Consider the following 26,647-nt stretch of genomic DNA (forward strand, 5'->3'; position numbering starts at 1 on the left):
GATTACAATATAAATATAATATATATATATGTAGGTTAGGTCTATGTATATGCCAATATTATATCGTTTGGTGGTCGACAATCCGAAAACAGTAAATAATAAATGCGGTTGGGGAAGGGAGTAACATACTTAGTACTTACCCTATAATAGGATAATGTTACTACCAAAAAAAATAATATAAGAACGACAAATAATCAATACGATGGTATACTCGTATTAGTATTATATGTATGTATACACTATATATGTATGTAAGTATATGCGTAGTCAATATTATAATAATTGTAATCCGTTGGTGTGTATTGGCTAAAAAATTGAAACGTAAAAAATGATATTTAAATGAAAGTCCGAGAACGCATAAGGAAGTATATGCAATATAAATAGAATGATCCAATGATTAGGATTTCGAAATGAATTTCTAAAGGTAGTGCAAGTGCCCTAAGTTCCCCCTCCTCGAAATCTATATTGGTACCCATAACCTATTAGAATGGACTTCTGTAGGTGAGTAAGTATTTTGCCAACGTATAGATGGGTTATACTTATAATAATATAAACATTGTATAATATTATAAAGAATAACGAAATATTTGTAGAAACGTTTACGCACTCGATTACCAGTCGGCCCCGAAGAGGATTTGAGCGCATCGCGCATATACCGCGCGGATATAACAACAATAATATTTATCTATATAGAGTAGGGACCTCACTCGTGTTTGTTTCGTGTAAAACGTGTTTGTATCAAACGCGGTGGATGTCATGGTGTTATGAGTGTGTTGTCGATTTATAATATATTATGACTCTTGATTTTTTTCCCCGTTTATTTCAACGAACGCTATAATCATAATAATAATAAGCATCACAAGATAACGTTCGGTGATTATTGTATTCGGTAAGAGAATAATAATGAAAAAAATAAAACGTTTTATTATCTCCTGAACGAAATAATAACGTAGCCGCGGTGGTAATCGCACGACACGCGAAAGAGGACTTATGTTCAAAACGTATACAATAATTACAAATAGGTACATATTATACATCTTAACTACACTATACACGCGAGACTATATAATAACGTATTTGTATGCGATATATCGCCGAAGTTATAACGCTGTGCTCTCTGTAAAACACGTCTATCGAGTATTACACATGCCACACACACTATACCGGTCACATAATTTTGATTTCGCTTCTATTATTATTATTAGGCATATAGTACACTCGTCGTCTAAAAATACAAAACAATAAATGCGTGCAAACGCCCGAGCGGAGGAGTATTGCGGCGTATAGTATAATATATTACACTGTCGCAGTAGTATAATATATATTATAATAATAATTAAAACGAAAGAGCGTTTGCGCGCGCGAAACGGATAGCTGCGGTCCGGCGGCTATAAAACAGCGTCGCGAGTCGCGGACTCGTATATAATACGCGGGACAGATAGGTTTTGTTGGCCGGTGGCCATACACCTCCGCCGTCGCGGTTTTATATAACCGAACTCGGTGAGACGGATAGGAAGAATGAGAACGTATATAATTATTATTATTATTATTATTATTATCATCGTCATGTGCACTATGAACAGATCGCGGGTGCACGAGAGCGGAGAGCAAAAAAGCCATCCATTAGCCCTGCCCGCGCGTCTCTATCTCTGTTTGCCGCAGCCGCCGCCACTCGAAGTTCCTTATTATTTCCCCTCCCTTTCGGACACCGATCGTCGGCTAGATGACCGAGCGGTTCGCGCCGGCAACTCGTAATTAGATCATTAATTTACGACGGACTCCCGAACGCGTCGAAATTTATTAGAGGCCTCGCGTGGAGAGAGACTAGCAATGTATAGTAGTTGTATAGTCTAAAATTTGTATCAATTTGTTGGCTGAGCGTAAAACGGCGGCGACGACGAATTCCCGCGTCGCGCTGAGAGACGATGAGCTTTCTTCTTCGTTGTTGATAACATAGATAATATACTTATTATTAATAAATACATAAGGGGGCACTCGACGGAACGCATGTACATGTATGTAATTTGAGATAACAATGATGTATCTATTCGAAATTATCTACGTGCAATTTTTTCTTTCTAAGGTTGGTATACACAAAACCCACCTTAAACCTTAATAAAATAATAATAATATTAAACATCAATTCAACGTCGGTGACTGCGACAATAGAATGATTATAGTATATAACATTATTACACTCGTACACCCGGGTTTAGAGTTCACCACAGATTACCCGTGAACCTATAAAAAGTATAAATTATAACGATATGTATCGTACAAGTATATAATAATATATACATAATAGTAATATAATTCACACGTAAAACAATAGATCGGCGGCGGTCGATTGCTACGTGTGCGAAATTATAACCATTATTATTATAATTATTTATGTTATTATATATCGAATTACGAAAACAGCACGTGTATTATAATATGATCGATCGAATAACACTTAATATAATATTATTATATTATAATATGTAGGTATGACATTAAGTCGCGTTTTTCGACTTACCCGAGTACGGTGCCACCAATGCCACCGCCGCTTCCGATGAAAAGAACGCATTTCGAACACATGTCTCAACAGTCGGCGTTCCTCGCTGCAGCAGTATAATTAAATTTTACGGACGGGGCGCCACACGAATGCGTAGGAGGTACACCTCTCTCTATATGCCTTACGATATGTTATAACATACGACGGCGGCTAAACTCGCACTAAATATAAGCTCTGACCGCGGACGGACGGTAGAGGCAGCGATTACTCGTAACTGCACCGGAGCCGAACGTGCGATTACGGCAGCGGCGGCGGCGACGACGACAACGACGAGAGATGCACGAAATCAATAATAATTGTCGGCAGATAATGAGCGTTTTACGATATTGTATTAAACATCTGACGACGTCACGAGGATTAAAAACGCTATTGAAACGTCGTGTGCAGTGTGCGTGTGCACGAGGCGAGTGTACAGAAATATTGTTATGTATAAACACTATAAACGCGTGACTACGCTAGACCCCACCCCAAAAATCGCACATCGATAGGTCATAATATAAGTATTGGTATAATAAAAAAAATTTATATATTATGTGATGTGATCCTACTAGATATAGCCCGAGGATTGCTATTTTTAAGAGCTTTCAAATGTTACTTACTAAATATATTGTTTTATCGCGGTGAAAAAAAAAGTTTTTATAATTATTATAATATAATGCACAACAATCGACGATGATGACAAGAGCGGTATATGGGTAGGCCGTGGCCGTCAGAACAATAATACACGCGCATACTGTAGAGTGTATATCCGCGCCTAATAGGACTACAATATACCTACGTTGTTATAATACCATCTCGAGTGGTCTATAAAAAATATACTTAAAACGACAAATGGCAATAATTGTTCGCTATATGATACACATAACTTTTTTTTTATCTGCTGTAACGTATATATACATAATAATTATATATATTATAATACTGGTTTCGATTGCCACCGAAAACTCGAGTATATAAATACCGTCTGGGCTCATAGTATTTGTTTTATTTCAACATCACAACACGAATATGCTTATAATATATCATAATTATTATCATTACCCTTGAAAAAAACATTATACGAATAAGATATCTATCAGGGTTGTCCCAAATCAAATACGTATCAGTGGATGTAATTGCGAAATCTGTGATAAATATATTATACATATATTTACCAACCAAAAATGATAGGACGATAAAGGATTAATTTTTTTATTAACACCTACTTTTTACCAAGACAATTCAAAGATAACGCACGGATTGAAATGCGCGATTAATATTACGAGTGCTAAAAATTTTATTTTCGTTCTTGTGGTTTAAACATTATGTTGTACAAAACCATAACACTGCAAACAATTATTACCGATTTGGCACGGATATGCTAAGTACAGAATTGGACAGTGCAACACCACGGCAATCCGTTAATTTCAGTGCACCGAAAACATCGAAAACCCAAATACGAGTAGTATTTTATAAAACGTGCACTGACCTGGTTTTGGGCGAAGGCGAATCGGGATGGCCGGACACCTGGACGCCGTGTTCATCTCTGATGTGTTTTTTCGACGAGAGTTTCTTGAGCACGTCGTCCATGGTTCGCTTGACGGCTGGCCCGCCGACCGGAGACATCATGTTGTTATTGTTGTTGTTGTTGTTATTGTTGTGGTTGTGCATGAAAGTGTTGTTGTTCAGGTGCATGAGATGAGCGAGTTTTTCGGCATCGTCGGCGCCGCCCTTGCGAAGTAAACGCTGTTCGATGTCGAAGTAAGATGAACCGGCAGCCGCAGCGGCGGCCACCGCTGCCGCCTGAACGTTGTCCATCATGTGATGATACGAGGCGGGGAGTTGCTGTTGCTGTTGCTGCTGCTGTTGCTGTTGCTGCTGCTGCTGCTGCTGCTGTTGAACGTGATGGCCGCCGGCGTTCATGAACGCTCGTTCGTATGCTGCCGCGGCAACGGCTGTCTCGTAGAAAGCGGCACCATGGTTAAGCGTCAAAAACGATGCGATGTGAGGTGGCGGGTGTGCCGATGGCTGATGTTGTGGCGGCGATCCTGTGGTGTGCTGTCTGGCGTAAGCGGCAAACGGCGACACTCTGAGAGCGGCCACAGCAGCCGCGGCCGCAGCAGACCCCGCTGCGGACGAGGGGCTTTCGGTGCGTTGGCGTTTGCTGTTGTTGGATGACTGTCGGCCGCTGCCGCCTACGGGAGACGAACCGGAAGCGTACCGTCCACCGCCACCACCGCCGCTACTGCTGTTCTCGCTGTCCGATGACGGTGACGGTGACGTGCCGCCGCTACTGCTGGCTGGCCGGGCAGCCGCCGACGATGGCGGAGGGCTGTTGGCCACGGCCGGGCTGCCGCAGCTCCTGTCCGTCGTCTGTACGGCCGACGCAGTGGCCGTTTCCATGATCGTTTCGCAGTTGTCGACGACTTCGGTACCGTTACTGCAAGTGTAACCGTCGTCCGAGTGGCTGCTACTGCTGCCACTACCGTTCTCTTCGACCGCGGTCGCTGCAACCGTCGTCTCAGCCGTCGTTGTCGTGTCGGGTGCGCTCGTGGCGTTCTCCAGCAACTTGGACGGCGGTGATTTACGTTTCGATGACATTACACTGCAACGACAACAAAAACGGATGCACATGAGTAATACGTCATATTAAACGTCGCTTAATTCGCAGTATACGGGTAAAGGAAAAAAAATTATTCACAATAATTAATAGCAATGTAATTAAGTAGAATATAGTGAGTATTTTCAAGCGAAAAGCCCAAACGTTTTTAAAATATAATAATATATAATATACGAGTAGCTTTTTCGAGTGTTTTTTTATCAGTTTATTACAAAACAACAATTTTATAAAGACCAATGTGGTATTGAAGATAATATTGAACATACATTATTTATAATATATTTATACCGATAACCATTAGCCATTAGGTTTAAAGTTATAATCCTGGTTCATGGGGGTTTATTATACAGGGACAAAACATTTCAGTTTATTTTTATGTTCGGACATAAAAGGATAGAGTGCTCGTGGGTTCAAAGATTTTGACCAAATACCGATTAGTATAGATTTATGTCACATTCTATTCTCCTTTAGCCTTCCCGCAGCGTGTTGACGTTATACCTAACGCATTGTTGTAAGAGGTCAGTTTTAACAGAAATCTGCTGGATCCGGTCAAACGCACGCGTGAGCGACCATTTATAATATCTTTGCATTGTTATATTTTATTATTATAAAATATATTGTGTGTCACTCGGCATAAATTTACCGTGACGAGTACAATCTATTATTATGAAGCGCGTGGTGGATGTAAGCGAAAAAAACATAAAATATTCGTGGGAGGTGTTATCCACATATCCATAACTATATAATATAATATTATACACACGACATAATAATATTATATTTGTCGCGTGCAGCTCAGACTGATCCAGAGTCGAATAGTTCATAAAAAACATTACACGTGCATTTTCATTGCACAGACAATAATACACGTATTTATTAAAATGATTTTCTGAAGAACTCGAAATAATACGAAAAAAAAATCACTAGAACAATAAAATCTGCTTTTTGAGCGCATCTCTCCAATTTAATACGAACAAACACTTTTTGATTAATTTACTATAGGACAATCGATTTTTTGCATTTTAATGTGGCGTTCTTGAAACGGTTCGATGACGCGGATAAATTGAATCTGTTTTCTCACTTTATTCCCTCTCTGTCTTTGTCAATTTATACACTTGAAAACTTTGGTCGAGATGTATATTATCATTATGTTATTTTATTATTATTAATAATAATATCAATATTATTTATTTTTTAGACGACATTTCAATTTGAATTACGTGTTAAAATGTCTATATTATATTGTATGTGCCGCACGCAAATGAAATGAAAACGTTTTTCAGAGTCAAAGGAGAAGGTTACGCGTAACGACCGCGTTAGAGGTCAAAAAGTCTATGTAGGTATGTATAATTATGTGTACCTACACTAAAAATATGAATGTATAAAGAAAATTTTAAAAGAAAAGATCCAGCGTACCTATATACATAATTTAAATTTAATTTACGTCGACTACGATCTTTTATCATGATTGACGCTATGGCGTCGAGTCTAGTCGAATAAAAACAAGATATATGATCCGATAATATATACATTTAATTACTTAAATATGTTAAACGTATACATAGACTAGCTTAGAAAGATTTTTATTTAATAACTAAATGTTTTAACGTAAAATCAGTAAAAATAAATAATAATAATCCATCAGTAAATTTACGAAATCTTAACAAATTTTTAATTGGCAAGACACACTGAAAATATTGTCTGTTCCGTGACGTTCTTACAAATTTACGTCAACGTATGAATATAATAATAATAAATACATAACAACCGCGACTATATAACAGCCACACGATGGCAAATTAAACAACGAGACGGCGTCCTGCCGTATATTAACAAAAACTGCTGAAAAAATTACATACTTAGGTAATAATATACACGCGACCTATAAAATAAAACAGTATTCACACACACGCATATAATATATGTGTATATACTGTATATACATGCAGTACATTTTTTTCAGAGGTTATCACTTCGACCAACGGCCCGATAACATATACTATACGCCGGACTTGAATCTAACAAAACACCAATTGAAAGAGATAAAACGCGAATATATATATATAATATATATAAGAGAGTATCAATCATTGTTATTTTTTTATTGAATTTATTGACGATTATTTTTGTACATAAAAAAAATTATAATAATAATAAACGATGACCCTCACACCTTGTAACTTAAATTTTTTTTTAATCCTTCTCACTCTGACTCTCTGTCTCTCTCTCTCTCTTTCTCTCTCAATCTCTATCACACACACACATACTCGCTCTCTCATGTGCAGCCGCATTATATACACAGTAATGTTATACATATGAATAAAAGTTCCAAAGAGACCTCGTTGCTCTTATAACACAATAAATATATATTATATTAAAACTATTATGCGCATATTATTATGAAACGATGAACATAAAAATAATTAATAACGTGTAAAATGTAAGAGACACAAATAATATTGAATTTCTTTGAAAAAATACTTTTTCGAAATCGGCAATTAATCCATATTGCTTTTTGCTGACAATGATCACTTTTCACTTGCAATCTACATGCGCTGCCTCCCCCTGAACTATTATCACATACTATTTGCTTTTGTCTCCAATGGCCCACATTGTTTTAATAATTATAATTTTTTATTACTGTAATAAATACACATACGCGCGTATCATGTACAGTGATTTAGATAAACGATTTTTCTTTGTTAGATGTTATATATAATCGAGATTAAACGTATAACAAGTTTAGAAGTTACACAGATTTTTTAATTCAAACTTTCCTCAATGCGTTTTATAGATAATTGTTATAGGTATATATCATGGTTACGTACCGTATTTCACTAATGACAAATAATGTTTTATATTATACAGGCATTATAGTTTTAATCGATCATTAAAAGTTTCAAAAAAACATTACAGGTTTAAAAAACTATAATTATATATTATATATTATGTATGATATATATTAGGTGTTATAGGTACATCGATTAATAGCAGTCTGCTTGTATAAGCCTGGCAAATGGAATCAGCAATAACCGCGATCAATGTATAATGTATAATAATAATATTATAATACTCTATTACTCCCGCATTATAATCAGCGATCGACTGCAGACTTATTTTTCATTATATACCCACTCTCAGATTATGATATTTATAATATATTAAACCATTTGTGAACGTAATAATATTCCTTAATTGGAGCCGCCAAATACACGAAGAACATTTTATTGCAATAATAATAATAATAATAATTTACGAAAATTCGTAATCAATTTTCGTAATCCAATAACAAGACGCTTGCCGCCGCCGGCCCGATTTATATTCACGCATACACAGTACACACGTAGGCAAATATAGATTATTCATACGCGTTATAATATATATATTATACAGATGGATCGCAAATTGGATACGCTGCTCGGGTGCAGGTGTATATTCGATTTTTCACGAGGGGCTAAGACATAGGAAATGGACGTAATTTCCGTGCACACGTCGTCTTGTGACATCGTCGTCGTCGTAAATATTAGGTGTACACGTCGAGTCGAGCCGACGTCTGAGCTATATGCTTGTATGCGTATACAGACACGCATACAGATATATATACAATAATCAAATTAGAAATTTCCGATATAATATACGCATACATCCTATTACACGTTCTCGATGGATAATTTAAATAAGAGCGTGCAGATGTGGCTGCGATTACTACTTTCTTCGTCGGCTTTAGTTATATACCTATACAGTAACATATTATATATATATAAATGTCATCACTGTTTATATTTATAGGTGCATATATATATTATGTTGCTTAGAAAACATATTATCTCGTGTATAAATGCAATGCTTACCTGTAACCTCGTCAAATGAAGGGTCAAGTCAGCTATTTATGCAGCTAACATAATTTATTGAGAACAGTTAGTGTTTTAGTGTTAAATATACAGGTGATCTTACAAAGTGGATCCAAACCTAGATACAATAATGGTGTATGAATAAAAACGTTAGGATGAAGTTTTATAATTTTTTTTTATGAGAATTGATAAGCTGTAACGGTCATGATTAAAAAAATTGTTTATTACGTCAATCATGCGATATTCACTGCCGTTCGTTTTAGGCTATAGAAAATGAATAGTAAAATAACAGTATTTTTCTAGATTGTTGTTGGATGTCGTTTGTTAAATAATTAATAAAGATAATATTGATATATTATAGTATATATAAAAACACACATATATATATGAATGCCATTTGAACTGTATTACAATTATTTATTGATAGACACCAAACGAAAAAATCTACAAATTTGTATACTTAATATTTTTTATACAAGTTGAGGAGCAAATGTAGTATGTCTCTTTACCATTGTTTGATAGTGGCCCATTTTAAATAAAATGACTGTACGTCTACCGAAAATTCCTGCTTTTATCGATATTATGAATGCGAGTGTGTAATTCAGGGCCCCAGGGGCGTCCTGCGCGAAACCCAATCTCAACGTGCTGTAAAATGCAGACGCGAAGGTCGGACAGATGAAATAATATAATATATAATATAATCGTACCTCTCGACCGCGTACTCTACATAACTAAACATAAACTAATAATATAATATACGTTAGACCTATTTTGGTAGCCTATAGTCTGTACCTATTTTGATTTTACGATTTTCGAACGCTGGTATAAATCGTTCGTCGCCATTGTTGTTCGCGTAATAACAATAATAATAATAATAATAATGCATACGTACATACACTCATATATGCGCGCGCGCATCAACAAACCCAAACGGGAAAATGTTTACACGTAACGTCGCCGCCGCCGCGGTTGTTCCATTAAAAATTTCCCGAGTTATTTAAACTGCGTGTGTGTATATATAAAAAAAAAACCGACGTAAACAATATACATATCCTCGAGGCGGCGTGTGTCGTCCACGTGCGGTTCAACGAACCGTTTACCGAATGGATTTTAAAGAGAACGCGAGATATAAAAACAACAAAAATCCTCCCCGTCTGTGATGGACTACCGACCGCTTTGATGACATTTTGCTTGTTTTATTATTTATTTTTTTCCGGCGCACAGAGTATAAAAAGGTCCCAGTTGAACGCGTGCGGGTGAGTTATTATTCTGAATGAAATTTTAGGTAAAACAATACAATTTACTAGGATGTACCTACCAACACGTGGATCAGTTAAGCGTGAAAATCCGAACGAGATTAATAAAATGTTGTAAACTCATATACGTGTTATACATTGTATATATTATGTACCTACAAGATGAACAACGGATAAAAGAGGAGAGCTGAGCGCAATAATGTTGAGATGAAAAATAAATAAATGCACTCTCATACACGCGTATTATATTATTATTATTATTTATGAATTTCCGACGATGAATAGAGAAACGTCATCTCAAACGAGTCCTGCACAAATGCGCAGCATTGACAAAAATAAATACGTGTAATCTACTGATTGAGGGCGTATTGTATAAAGGTTCAAACGGTTTCGCTCTTATTACTACAATAATTATTATAGCAATATATTTTTTTTTATTTATAAATAATATTCGATACGATATTTCTAATCATTTTAAAAGCTCGTTGGTCGATTATACTCATAAAGTCATAACCTTGCATTTTCAAGAGGAATCAATATAGATGAAATGTAACCGAATATACTGTATAATATAATATATAGTCGTCGCTCGTATGTATATTGAATACACATATCATAAATATATTCGCAACTATTTATTTCACGAAAAGGGACATAGAAACAATAACAGTTAAAATAACCTCAAAGCGTTTCGAGAGAAAAAATAATAAACATTTCACCAAGTATTGGAGTTGGCCGATTATAAATACTTATTATACTGTCATCATGTATTATTTTATGAAAACATATCGAAAGGTTAACTATATCAAATGCTTTTTTTTTGTTCTGTCGAAACGACGTAGGTATTCATTACGGCGTGTGTATATTGTATAATAATAATAAAATAGTAATGATTGACAAATATTCTAATTCCTATATCAATAGACATAAAACGACACTCGACGGATTGTGTATAGGATGTACAGAGTGCTTCAGAGATATAAAGTTGAAATGATTATACTGCTATCGAAAATTCACTTTAATAATTAAAATGTTTATTTTACACGTAATTACCTGCTGTATTTTTTTTATTTGCGGAGATAATAGTGTGCTGCTTTAGTAGTTATGGTATAATATAATATATGTTTATTATGTATACGATGAGAGAGAGAGACAAGAAGAAAATTCCACTAGATTCCACTACACGCGTGCATAAAATATACATATAGGAGCTGGCTGCCGTCGGGGGCTTAGATCACAAATCAAAGCAGTTAAAACGGACAAATAAATGGTCGGAATAGTCGCGGCGGACGTTTACTACGTGTTAGAAAACTGCGCTGCTCTGCGAATTTCAACAAGTGATATCTTTTACAAATGTTCTTTTATTGTGTAATTATTTATTTGTCTTCCGCGCTGCAACAATAAGTAATGCGGTAACAACGCTGCTGTAATCATACTATAGTGGATAATAATAATAATAATAATAATAATAATATATATATATATATGCATCGATGATAAATGCGGTACACAATTTTATGGGCTCGTAAATTTCTCTGACAACGTTGACGTGCTTATATTATATATATATTATATTGTCTGGTGGTTGTTTTCGGCCGGCAATAAAACAGAATGCAAATTAATATATCGTCCACCTCTTCTACGTGGTGACAGAAATGATGCTTTTTTTTAAACTTACTTAAGAAAAAATGCATGATTATAATAGTAATGATAAAAAAGACGTCAGTCTTAAGGTATCACGTCACGCGCGTGCGATACAGATTTGGTTAGTGCAGACGTTTGCTTTACCACACATTCTATATGAAATAATAAATTCGATAAAAACTAAGAAAGTTTCAAAGTCATCGTAATTTAATTTGATCTTGAAATTTTTAAGAACAAAATAATACGAATAAATTAAAACTCGCTAAAACTTAAATAAATGTGTATCTATAGGTATGGATTTTAAAATAAGTAAATTAAGTTTATATAAATTATATATTTAAATACTGTATTTTACAAAAAAAATTATCGAATAAATATAAATTTTTAAATCATTGTGACTAATAAAAATTGCAAAATAATCAAACATTCATAAATTAAAAATTAAAATAAATTATAGCCATATCGTATAATAGGTTCCTGCGAGTACCATTGATGCGAATAATACGAAAAACGTCGAGGCAAATACAATATATATATATATATATATATATACCTACAGTTTATTGTACCTATATACGGTGTAATGGGTTTTCACTTAGCACAATATAGGCGTCAAGACAATTAAAGCGAAAGAAATATATAATAAATCAACTACAATATTTGTCGATTCCCCCTTTTTTAAGATTATTTTCTCCCTTATTTTTTTACATGTCCAAAGTCTCTTGTATACAAGAGCATTTTCTTCAATGACAAATGATCCGATAAACGGCCGAAGATTCTATATACTTTTACATTATGTACGTTTACAAGAGCACTCGTATATATCCTCTTTCTCCTGCTCACACAAATCATCCAAAGTCTCACAGCTGTATTCACACAATATCATATACACAACACAACGCCAATATAGACACTGCGCAAACAGAAGCCGATTTTTAACTTTGGTACACATATATATTTTTCGATATACATTTCCCAATAACACGCATATAACGTGTGTACTGTATACGTGTATACAGATATTATATAATATATATCTTGACAGTGTGGTCGCGGTGGTCCGGGAAAATCGCAAAGTTATTTTTCTTTTCTTCTTTCTTTATCTTTTCTTTTCATTTTTTATTATTTTTCGGCTGCAAAGGAAACAAAAACGCCGATGGTGAACATCATCCATTATTCATCATCAGATGCCGTATGTATATATATATTATATAACGTGGCGGTGGCGACGTTTCTTTTTCAAAGAGTAGGTACACGCGTGTATACTTCAACCCGCACGCGTGTGTGTTTTGTTTCCATCAAAAAGCAAATGTGGACCGTCTGCTGAATGATAAACCGGCTACGATAATGCTCCGATGAACATCATCTGTACTTACACGTGAACCATATACGATCAACGACCGACCAGTACACATCATCGTTATACACACCATCGCCAAGCAAATACATACACAAAAACGCTACAGGGAAGCGATGTATAAGACATACACAAGAAATGTGTCGCTATAAACTGTCAAATATTTTGTTCGGAAGATATAAAAAAGACGTCAGAGTCGATTTGTAAGTTATATAAATCGAAAAAGGCCATAGTTTTATTTTACTTTAATAGAAACAAGTTGCGCCGTCAGCAACGACAATATTATCATATTTATAAGTATAAATGTGATAACATTATTTTCGCGCGTGAAGATCAAATATTGGTATTCACAATATTTCATTTTTTTCTTAACTATCAAAGCAACGTATTCATTGATTGGGTACAATTGTACAAAATATGTATAATAAAAATTGAGGTCTTAAAAACAGATCATAATAACCAATATTATTTTAAATCATTATATTAATATTAATATATTATATAGGTATAGGTAGGTAAACACTTTGTGGAATTGTTAATGTGATTTTCAGTACCAATCAACCAATAATATACAATAAACATCTTTCGTGATTGATTTAAGCTCTATTAAATAGCCAATTAACAATATTATAGTAATCTCGTAAATTATATTTGCCATATTTCACAACGCGGTGCACTCAGATACCATTATTCAATTAATGTAACTGCTTTGAAAAATGTTCTCAATGCAACAATTGATTTTAGCATCAACATATATACAGCGGTGGAACACTTTGGAACAAACAACATCAACACATATAATAATTTTGCAATGGAGAAAAATGCAATTTAAAAATAAATAAAAATCTGGAAGTACTATCTGGAAAACTATGTTTATACATCGTATCCGGTTAACTAGGATGATAACTGTGTGAGCTCCGAATAGTCAACACACAAAATAAAGATCGTACGCCACCGGAAATAATCGATATCTATATAATCAGGGCAATTGGTTGCGTTGCAAAAGTGCACTCAGCTGGTAGCTATTGTCGTGGCACAACAATAGACCATTTGCTTTGAAGTCTATTATTTTATAAAACATATTATACATAATATTATATGAGTTGGAAGACTACATACATAACGCGCGATACGATTGAACTGCGCTCCAACAAAATATGACCATATAAATATTACATATAAGTGCATATATATATATTTAATAGGTATTTAATGATAATAACAAAAAAAATGTGCTGAAAAGAGTAAATATTAATAATGGATCGAAAGAAAACCACACGAGTTTGGGATATAAACGGGCTCTATATTTGAATCACTTATATAAACAAGCGTTTGCGCTGCAAGAAGGCGATATAAATAGCGATTGACAAAAAAAAAACGGTCCGAAGAGAATGAAAGAAGAAACATCGTTTGTAGATGATACGAAGCAGATAACCCTGCGTCACCGTCACCGTCGTTCGCGTATAGTGAGATAAAAACTGATGATAAGGTGACGTGCAGCTTTCCCCCACGGAGAAACTGTATACAGCCAAATGATCCGTACCGACCGCATGACGACTTAACCTTTTTGTCAGTCTCGAGCTAATTGTCCGTCAAGACCCCTAAAAGATACATAGTATACAGGTTTGAAGGGGGTTATTTTTATGTGAACCGAAACTGAAGAAAACACAGATAAGATTTTAGGTTAAAAAAATTGAAAGAATTTAGTGACGTTGATGACCTTGCAAAGACGGACCAAACTTTGACTGTAACCGACACGAAAACTGCTATACGGCTGGCTTAAATAGGTGTAATTAAGAAATGAGTTTTTGTTAAAATAATAATAATAAACCCATTCTAGAGAGGGTCACAAACAAATGAATAACGAGTGTAGAGCGACACAATTAGTTCGAGACAATAACGAGGAGTTTTAAGAGCAACAATAGACGGTGTTTTATGGGTTTCATTGTATTTTTTTTTTTTTAATTTTCGCTTAAAAATACATTTGAACTAAACACGTCTATTATCTCAAAGCAACACCGCGTTAATAAATAACACAATCGACTTAAACTATAATAATATTATAATTTGTGGTCGTATAAAAAGAGGGTATTTGGGTATTTGTATATCCGACACATTTTAAATACGATAACGATAAATAACGAGCATTTGAAGGAAGCATTGTTTGCTTTATCGTAGCCCTAATGTCAATGAAATACAATAAAATACAATGTGGGAAGTACAGTGCATTATTATACATATAGTGTGTTTTGTCAAACAGATTAAATACAATGTCAACATATTTCACACATCCTCTATACGGTCTATACAGTATTGTAGATAATTAGTATAACCGATCGGATTTGATGCAGCAAGCGACGTTTTCATTCCATTCTAAATAATATGTATATAATATTATGGTAAAACACTGTGTTACACGTTCGCGTAAACGAAAATATTACGAATGTTAATTAATATTAAAATATTTCAAACACGCGGATACTTTAATATTTATTTTATTAAATAAAGTTGTGTTAAAACCGGTCGTGCTGATAGCGATCGTACTGCCACCATAGATGCGGTCTTTAAAGGCGATCGTGGTTTTGTTGCGATGTAGCTGGTAGGTAGCATGGTTATCTACTGGTTCTCTTATGGTTATCTATAACCGCGGTAAGTGGGTGGGTAGAAAATTGTTACTATTAAATGTGTAGGTATAGGCGGTACATTGTTTTGCCGCTGGTAATACAGTTAAAGTGTATCAGTATATGTATTTATAAGACTTATGTAGTGCGTGATTTTTATCGCGACTGGCAAGAATGTTTATTTTTTTATACTTTTATTTGTTGAACGTATAATTACCGTCAGAGGCAAGTACCTAAGCGTTTCGATTGAAACATAATTGCATCGCGATCGAGTGCTACGACACACTCGAACGTGTGAAGAAGATATTATATAATATTATATTATTATACACTATATAATGCTAAATATAATACTATTGTAACATAGTTTTGTTAAACGATTAATTTTCTGTCGGCATTGATAAGAAGAAAAAACTCAAACGCATCGAAAACTCATATTTTGTACATAATGCGATTGCGGGCGACCAGGCAAGATATGCACTATAATGTTTGTGCCGGGTGGTTTGAATGATAATTATTATGTTTTCATCTTTTCTGGTCTGGAGCGTAGAATATTATGATACAACCGGAAGCGGATTTAAAACTAATTTGTCATACGAAACGAGAAATGGTTCTGCCGCGGACGCCGTTTCTTAGCCGTTTGGATAAAAATAGTGTTAAAATAAAAAAAAATGTGTTTGGAAAAAAGCGGTTTAGTCACGGTTTGTACGAGTTGCGGCCGTCCGCCCCACCCGTACCGTCCCACGCACCGGATCATATACGTTTATATTATTACTGTGTGTGGTTTATGACGGATCTATACACATACTGACATTCACACACTGATGCTGCTAATGTGCATTTGCACACACACACACACACACGCGCGCAAACACGGACGGAAACTTTATATAGAACAAAGGCTTTTTTGTTTCTAAGAAACTGCAACATGGCCGAGATGACACATCTGGTGAACATTTCAAAAAGAGTGAACGCCCGTACAATAATAGTTATTATTATCGTTTTTATGTTATTGTTATGGACAACATATACCGCATGTACTCGCCCGCTACCGTTGACGAGGTTGCTGTTGTCGAGTCTTCACTCGTATTTTATTTCACTCTCGATGTGCGCGTGGCATGCATAGCATATCACACTGTACAATGTATAAATAAAGTATGTATAACACAAGAATTAAAAATAAAATTAAACGGCCGATACTACGACATGTACTCGTACGTCATATATATATACATAGAAAGTGAAACAAATTGTTAAATTTTTAAATTGTCCGAATCTCCGCCTCCGACCAGCCACGCGCTGAGATAATGATATTATTTTATGCGTATGCGATTGACGGGGCCGTCGCTGCTGTTGGAGAAATGTGGAAGCTATGATACGTCAACTCGGCTCTATGTTATTATATATACGAAGGCTTTTACGACCAATAAAACGAACGATAATAAGACGGATTTACCGGTGTTTGTTTTAGCGTTTTAAATTTAAAGGATACTATTTTAATCCTTTTAACGCGCGCCCGTGCCGGATTGATACGCCTTTTACGTTGCGGTCGTCATCATAGTAGTGTACATTGAACTCGGTCCAAAGAAAATAAACCAACCTCTTTACAACCGCCGTCGAACCATTTACAAAAATAGATACCTTTTTAACAAACAACCCTTGTGAAATCGTCGGCCCGATTAGTTAGATTGATATAAAGACATTATTATTTTGAAACAAGTCAGGCGAATCATATAGGCAATTTCAATACTCTATTCATGTTTTCTAGTCAAGCAATAATAATACAAACAATTCTGAAACATTGTTGTTTGGATTTTAAGTAAGAAATATATTATTATATTAGTAATTAAAATACATTTTATTATAATATTATAAAATGTAGGTACTATGTGTGTATCATAGATATTATACAATATCTCGATATAATTTAATTCACAAACCGCTTAGTTATGTCCTTATAACGTGTACAGCATTTGTTAAATATTATAATCAGTCTTTATTGGCCACGTTTAAAGTATAATATGATCCCAGAATTTTGATGAATTGGAACAAAACATAATAATAATAATTCAAAAACGGGATAAATCAAAAAGAGTGTAATATTATTGTTCACGTTGTGGTATATTATAAACCACGATATTTAGAACGTTTGTATTTATAATAATTAGATGTTGTATACACAGCGGACGTCCAGTAAACACATGATGGTGCATTAAAGTGATAAACCGCATACATGTAAATTGAATAGGACGTTATACTGTAGGTGGATTTTACAGCCGAGAAACAGATATTATTTAGAGTGAGCGTGTATGTGTGTGTGTATATATGCATGTGTATGTGTATAGCATGTGGTGGCTATAAAGTCGGTTGATTTATACGATTTATTAAGGAAGAAAAGAAGAAATTCGTAGAGGAATTGGGGCTGAACCTTTAGTTGTCGGTGGTAGAATTTTTCGTTTTACTCTTTATTTGATTTTTTTGTTTCCCACAAACACATGTTGAATGTTAACAACGCGAATGGTTCTGCAATACAGTCAATGTAAGGCAGGAGGTGGTAAGGATGCAGGGTTTTTGTAGGACATATTTGGGATAATGGCAACAGTGGCGGTGCACGTGACGACGGTACAGGAAGACGCTGACAAAGGACTCGCATTTAATTTTTTTTTGTGTATTCGAACTATACATAATATTATTTTTCTACTAAACGCGTGTATCAAAAATTACATAATACGCGCACTTATGATTTAATACACAAAATTATGAATATTGCTGCAATGGTTTGTACATATAATAATATATCTAAAACTATATCTAAGTCATTATTTTTTTACGTTTAATATTATATTTGTGATAAGGCGAATTACGCTTATCTCGTTATATGAGCTTGCGCCGGTTTTTTTCTGGCAGCCTGACAGCAGCGGCGCGGCGTTCACTAATTAAATTAATTTGGAATAGTTTTCTACGGCATTATTATAATAATAATTTCTATTATTGATATATAGCCACACGTGTATTTGTAAATATAGTGCACCAAATTATATATATATAATATATATATATAAGTTCTGAAGTGTTCGGGCGATGTGTTATCGACCACATTAATCAGATAATTAATATTTCTTAAGGGTTTTTTGCGGTAATACGCAAAGCCTTATATAAAAAATGATTGGTTTGCTTTTTTTAACTTTTAATTATTCTATAAGAAAAAAAAATATTTTTAATAATATAATATATATAGTTATATAAATGTTTTCAGTATGTATCGAGCTATAAGATGCGCAGAACGTTTATTATTTACACATATTTTATATACAATATCACGTATGAGTTTGTATGTACATATAGTATATTGTTATTCTAGTATGGAAATGAGTCTCGAGAGATTATTGAAATTTAAGTATTTCGGGCAGAATATACCTATAAAGAACAGCCGCACAGTAGTCCTTATCTATATACAGTCTACAGAAATAGTGAAACCGTCGTAAAAATGCATATAATAATAATAATCTGACTTCCGAGGTTTAATATCTTCAAGATGTGTGATGACAACAACAAATGACCGCATATATTATACAATTGCACACAGGCCCAACATCCGATATTTTTGGTTTAGAAAAAAAATCATCTCTCGAATGTTCGTCACGACGAATATATTAGATACAAGTTTCTGGACTACAATGTATATATATATATATGTACATAGGTAATTATAATATATGTCTTCGTTAAAAAACAAAAAAACAACAAGAAAAAAGACCCTGCACCCCTCAGGGCTCATTAAATATAGAAACTCTCGATCGCTGCCGGAAACGTACGGAAATGGTATCGTTGTTGTTTTTATTGTTAACACGACTTGGGAATTAGTGGTGCGCACCCCGAGATAAATGAGATTTAACCGGCGCGCATACACATACACTATCTATGTAGGTACTCTATAACGCCTTCTCTTATATATATAGATTTCTGTATATCAGACTGATAGGTATACACGACGAATAATATCCTTCCGCGACGGCGTCGTTGTTTTTGATGCGCCTGCACAAGTCTACGCGCACACGCCCGCGTTTGTATACCTATATTATACTACATTACATACACACTGCATGTACGTATAATTACTGACGATTATTAATTATTGTCGGTTTTATGGTATACGTTTATTTATATATATATATATATATATTTATATTATATTATATTACGCTCCCGTGTGTGTTACATGGTGTATGGAATGCATGTGACCCCATCAAATATAACAACAACGGTCGCTTTATTATTATATATATAATATTATTGTACATGTACACCAATCCTTTTACAATGCGCTCCATTTATTAAAAAAAATAGAATTAAATAAATAAAGAACACCCAAATACGTACATGTACACACACACACACACACACACACACACACACATTACACACATTATTATAATATGGTGTATTAATGACGTTTGTCGAGTCAGAAACCAAACCTTCGTTATAAAAATATTGCACACTGACGCACCGGTATTTAATATTAAAATATATAAATATAATGTTAATGATAATAATAATATATGCATTATGGTCAATGAATGAGCTTTTTTTTATTCGACACACGGTAGTATATTCATAATATCAGATGGTTTAAAATTCAGGTAACTCATGAATTGTAATTTGCAATAGAATAACAATTTCAACTATACGCATCTTTAAAGTTTACATTATCAGACTAAATACAAAAAAACCCCAAGCGACGCTTTACGGTGAATATTTTAAACGACATTGCGTTCCGCTTCCAGAATGTATTCATATTTTAATAATATAATAATCGTTTATTAGGCCAGCGATAAACCTACCAAGTATCCACACGTCAGTCCCATTGGCTGAACGTACATAAAAATAAATAGTCTAATAATAATGTCTAATAATCACAACAACTTCTGTTATACATTTTGAATGATTTTTGGTTTTACCTTCACTGCAAAGTTTGAACCTTTTCTACAACATATTATATGGTTTTTTAGTACATTTATTATATTATAAATACCTATATTGTGCCGTTTTTTAATAATAAAAATAATGAGTTATCAATAAATTTAACGTTTATTTTAATAGTTTAAATACTAAATTTAGTGATGGAAAGAACCCACGAATGCATGTATGTTTTTATGTGTTGTAGACATTGGAAACAATGCAAAATGTATGAGTGTAATGTTATTTTATAGTATTATTTATTAAAAGATTTAAAAAGTAAAAGATTACTAAATGATTTGTTGAAATTTTACATTTCTACCCTAATATTTATTTTGAGTTATTTTTATCATGATAATATACCAAATTATGATGTATAAGTTTACCTATAGTGTAAAATTTTCAGCATCCCTTTCCCCGCAAAATAAAAATTTATAATAAAAATAATAATAGGTTTTTTTCGTCACATCACTTACACACCGCATTATAACTATATTAAAACAACAACTATACACTCTTGCTGCTTTACAAAAATGTTATGAATATTATTATTTGTATAACATTAATGATTTTTAGCAACGCTCAACCTATCTATTATTACTGCAGACCCGAGCGTATACAAATATACAATTAAATCGATCGGCTTGCAATATTATAGTTTGTTTTATTTTCGATTTAAGACATATCAAACAACGGACGTTGTTCAGTGGAAATATAGATCTCATATGACCAGAGCCGTGCCGTGGGGGGGACTAGGGGAATAATGTGTAGTGGGGCGCCAACAATTTTACATAAATATTAATAATAAATAAAATAGGGGTGAATATTTTTAATTTTGCCCTGGGCGCCAAATCTTAACGGCACGGCTCTGCATATGACGTATTTTTACGTTTTATTATAATTATTATACTCGTATTGTATAGTACGTAGTATTATAATTCTATAATATTACACACGGTATTAATGTTTTTGCTTTAGGTTAAAATCCGTAGCGAAAATGTAATTGTTTAGTTTATTATAAAAAAGACAATTTCTATGCCCCCGCGATATAATTAAATCATATTCTTGGAAAATATTTTATGATTTTTTTATTTTAATTGTTAGTTACAAAAAAAAATCTGTTACTCTGCCACATTATTACGGTTAATGTAATAATATGACATTGTCAACGCAATTTGTGTGTGTGTGATGTTAAAGGCAAAGAAAACGTGTGCGGATTTATTCGCTAAAAATACGGATTTCATTTTTATTTTATTTTTTTGTTCACTAAAAATCATTCAGCAAATGCAACATAACAACAGAGGACGCCCAAAAACAACTGTCTTGTATTAGAGACAATTAAAAATAGTTACATCTAAATATAGTTAATTCATTATATTATGTCCGAATATAATTTTTATAGAAAAAAAAATGGAGCGTAATTATTATAAATTCAAAATATATACATTGTTGAGAAACAAATATAATAACTACATAAATTCTTTAGGTTTAACTATACTTCGCAATAAAAAAAATGAACGTAAATATAAATTCATAATTACTCGAGGGGTGTAATCGTTCTAATTATTATATACATTTTTTTGTACTTAAATATGAATCATATAACTAATTAATGTTTCAAATATTAACATTAGATATTCTATATAAATAATAGCAAGAGATAAAATTAAATATTATCTGTGTATCTATGTATTTATATATACGTTTGATCAAATAATTGTATGACGTAGAAAAATTTACTAAAAATCTGTTTAAATTGTAATAAAAATAGCTAATAAGCGTACACATCACGAAGATTAAATAGTAGTTATAACTACTAAATGTGTGAATGTCGCTACACATTTTTTTTAAAAATATCCCGGTAAATGTATTATCATTATTCGTGTATTATAATTATGAATAGCAGCCGTTTATTTTTGACTTCTTTACGTCGTGAAAAAAATTATAAGAAAACTATCATTAAAAATTTTCCAATAAAAATCTAGAAAAAATGTCTTATTTATAATTTATACTACCCAGTTAAAATTAGAACTCATTCCAATACATCAATATATAAAAATACACTTTGATTATTATTAAATAGATTAGTAAACAGTGCCTACCTAATTTAGAATATTATTAGTGATACATTAAAAATGTTTGGAAATAATTAAAAACTTATTATTATCTACACCTTTTTTAAGTATACCTATCACTTAACCAATAAGAAAAAAATATAATATTTTTCACTATGAAATTTCAAAATGAAAGTATAATTTGAGCTTTAGGTATAACTATTACAAAAAATATAAGATACGATATTATATTTCAAGACAGCGATCGATTCAAAATTAAATTTCCTTAAATAAAAAAAATAGAATATTGTCAGACTCTACCAAAACAGTATAATTAGCTTGAGTATCACTGAACATCGTTATATTTAAATGACGACATGGCATATACAAGTAACAAATTGCATCGAGCTGATGAATGGATTTAAATAAAAGATTTGCCACAATTTTTACTATGCTATTAAGAAAATTAATAGAGAATACACATGCAATATTAACAACATAATCATAAAAAAAAACCATTTTAACAGTCTCGAAAGAACTGTATAATATGTTTAGGTACATACTTTTTATTCATAATTTTTGTATAACATTGTTTTATAAATGGCACTTGAATTTTATTTATTTTATATTATAAACACAATTTTAATTTTTTTTTTTTACCAAGGTACCGGTGATATGGACGTATCATGTTAATGAGATTAAACGACGCGTCGAAAAAATCGTTTGAAACTGGGCACGCGAATTTGTATATTTTTCCTATTTTTTTTTTTTTTTTTATTACTTGTCGGCACATTTACCAAAAGACGAGAACACCGGAAATTCGTTAACGTCGTCAATCTTTTCATGTGCGGACCTGCTAAACGGTTTCGGTCAGTTTCAGACTATAATAAACTCAGTTCATAAAATTTTATCATAAAGCAAAAAAAAAACTATGTTTAATTCATAGTTTTTTGTCAAACAATGCGATATTTTTTTTCTTACAATTCCCACTGCTAGAAGCAACACAAGTTATTTATTATATTAGAATTGTTTAATATATTTTTTTCGAATAAGGCACGTGAAAATGAATATAAACACACCTCTCAATTTTTGGTGACCGCAACGCCAAGACACTAGCGACAGGAAAACATCAAAGAACCGATGTAGTGTAAAAATCGCAACACCTTTGTAAACGTCATTTAGACACCGTGAGGGTCCATTGCCACCACGGTGTGCAATGAACGGAATATTATGATAATTATTAATATTTCTAATAAAAAATTAAAACATATATTTATATAACTAAACAACATCAAAGCGACAAGAGTAAGTTAATGAATGACCAGTTAAAACGGATTATAATATATATAGGAACAAAATATTGTAACATAAACAATATATTAAATAATATGATTATATTATATTGTCATATGATGTTGTTGTTATTTGTTTATGTTTTTATTATTAGGTATATGTATATATTATATATTGTTAAAATACAAATAATTATTAATACAACTGGTTGGACTACCAAAGTGTGTTAACGGAAACGATAAAAATTAACGAATATAAAATATTATAATAGTTGTGATAAAAATTTTCCGAATAAGAAGCGACCTTAGTATTATTGTTAATGGTTATGTGAACCTGAACAAAATATTTATTATTGACAAATTGAATAACTGTTGGATCTATTTTTCAATATACTGAAAAGTAATATAGTATAATAAAATTAAACTACATATTACATATAATCTAATTGTTATATTTTTTCACGGATGTTTAGGTATATGAATAACTATTTTGTCAATTAAAATTATTTTAGTAATTTAAAGAAGCATGCATTTCCAAGAATATTATTTCCAATTATTCGTTGAAATAACGAAATTTTATATTGTATGTAATTCCACAAGTGTACAGCATTAGGTTCGATTAATGACAAAAGTCTAAAATGAAATTAATACAACTGTGTTGCAATTATCTTTCTAATGACAAAAAAATCTGTTCAAATTCAACCAAGTATTTAACGAGAATCTAAACACAAAATAAACAAAGGAAAAAAAGTAGTTAACACATGATAAAATACAATATATTTATAAAGAATATAATGTGACCCCGAAGACCAGAAATTTAAACTTTAAAATAATTCATTTGTGACAACGAGTCATAATCACGGTCTTCGACCAAACTATATCATTTAGATGTCATCCAAAATATTGGTTGATGTAAAAAATGCTCACCCTGGTTACCACCATCTCAGGGTCTATATATTATTATAAATTGCTGAAATTATACCAGATATATGAAGCGTATTTGAATGAGATGACCACTTACCGGAATAACTATTGTGAATGGAATAGACAACACCGACCGGCAGAGCCATTGGAAGATGAAAATAAATTCTCAAAAGTAAAATTAATAACAGTTCATCGACAGCGAGCGGTCATTATAACGGGCGACGACAAAAATCGTGTGAAATGGGAAAAAAATTGTTCAGCGAAAATCCACGGGTTTAGGGAGGACGTAAAAAGTGTCGCTGGCGCGTGGGCGGCTCGCGGTCTACGGACGCGCGTGGAGCTCGACGGATAGATTATAGAGAGAGTGAGGGAGGGAAAGAGAGAGAATGATTAAACTGGACCGGTCGACGAATTACGAGAGTGGGAATTACAAAGGAATGAGAGAGAGAGGTATGTAAAATTTCGGATGAGCCGGCGAGCGAGCGATCGCGCGGGACGTACTGGCACGCGTAATACGTTTGAGCACACCGTAAACACGCGACGTACACCGACTGACTGACTGACTGAACAGTTCGCCTTCTCGCGGCGGCGGCGGCGGCGTCGTCGTCGTCATCGTTGTTGTAGTCGCCGCGGCCGTCGGAGGGCGGTTGGCGGCGGGCGGGTGGACGTTCGGCCGGTTGCGGGTGCTGCTGTTGCCGCCGCCGCCGCCGACGACAACGATGGGGTTTAGTGGTGCCGGGCGCGCGCGCGCGCTTGTGTATGTGTGTCTGTGTGTGTGTGTGTGTGTGTGTCGGACGTTTCGGGCGCCGCCGTGGCCGGTGGTGGCGATTTTCCGTACGTACGCCGCACGCCCCCGCCGCGCGGAAGGCGCGGTGTGTCGCGCGCGGCGCGGTGGGGTGGCCCACACCTTTTGTCTCGGGCGAATCAAAAGGTTGGAAAACAAAGAACCGCCGCCGAGACGGTTCGCAGGCATGCGCCCCGGCCATTGTTACGGGCCGCCGACGTCGCCGTCGTCGTCGGCGGCGACGGCAACGACGGTCCGGCCCGGCCTCCTACTACTACCACTACTACTGCTGCTACTACTACTACTACTACTACTACTACTACTATTACTACCACTAATACTACTTCTACTACTATTATTATTATTACTACTACTCCTAATACTACTACTATTACTGCTGCCGTCGCCACAGCTAGCTCCGACTATATAATATATTATTATACCGTCACGTCCACTGTACACATAATATTATTTTGCACATACAAGTCTTAAGAGGACGTTATAGTCGTTATACCCACATGCTTTTATTGATGTTATATCATTTTAAAATGAGTTATGAACATTTTAAAGTTGTAATAATTTACATGGCTATAACTCAACTTACTTTAAAATGATAATATCGATAAACGCATATGACATGTCCTAGATAATATTCTCACCTTTAAGTTTGATAATAGTTAAATTATTGAGGCTAACAACACATAAAATATATTTTGCTGAACGTAAATTTGGTATGATGTTTGTTAGTATAA

General features: G+C 33.8%; 1 protein-coding gene across 2 annotated transcripts in view; it reads right to left on the reverse strand.

Moving 5' to 3' along the window:
- The window catches only part of LOC132931019 (myb-like protein AA), a 162,398-nt gene that overhangs the window by 31,935 nt on the left and 103,816 nt on the right, over positions 1-26,647 (reverse strand). The window contains exons 1-2 of one of the 2 annotated variants that reach the window (XM_060997200.1): positions 25,209-25,730; positions 4,026-5,141 (exon numbers count right to left, since the gene is read on the reverse strand). In XM_060997200.1, coding sequence (XP_060853183.1) covers positions 4,026-5,137 — 1,112 coding nt within the window. In that variant the 5' untranslated portion in view covers positions 5,138-5,141; positions 25,209-25,730. Of the gene's footprint in view, positions 1-4,025; positions 5,142-25,208; positions 25,731-26,647 lie in introns of those variants that run through there. The other variant, XM_060997199.1, reaches the window with a different exon arrangement.

The sequence above is a fragment of the Rhopalosiphum padi genome, chromosome 4 (assembly GCF_020882245.1).
Source record: "Rhopalosiphum padi isolate XX-2018 chromosome 4, ASM2088224v1, whole genome shotgun sequence".
Classification (NCBI taxonomy): Eukaryota; Metazoa; Arthropoda; class Insecta; order Hemiptera; family Aphididae; genus Rhopalosiphum; species Rhopalosiphum padi.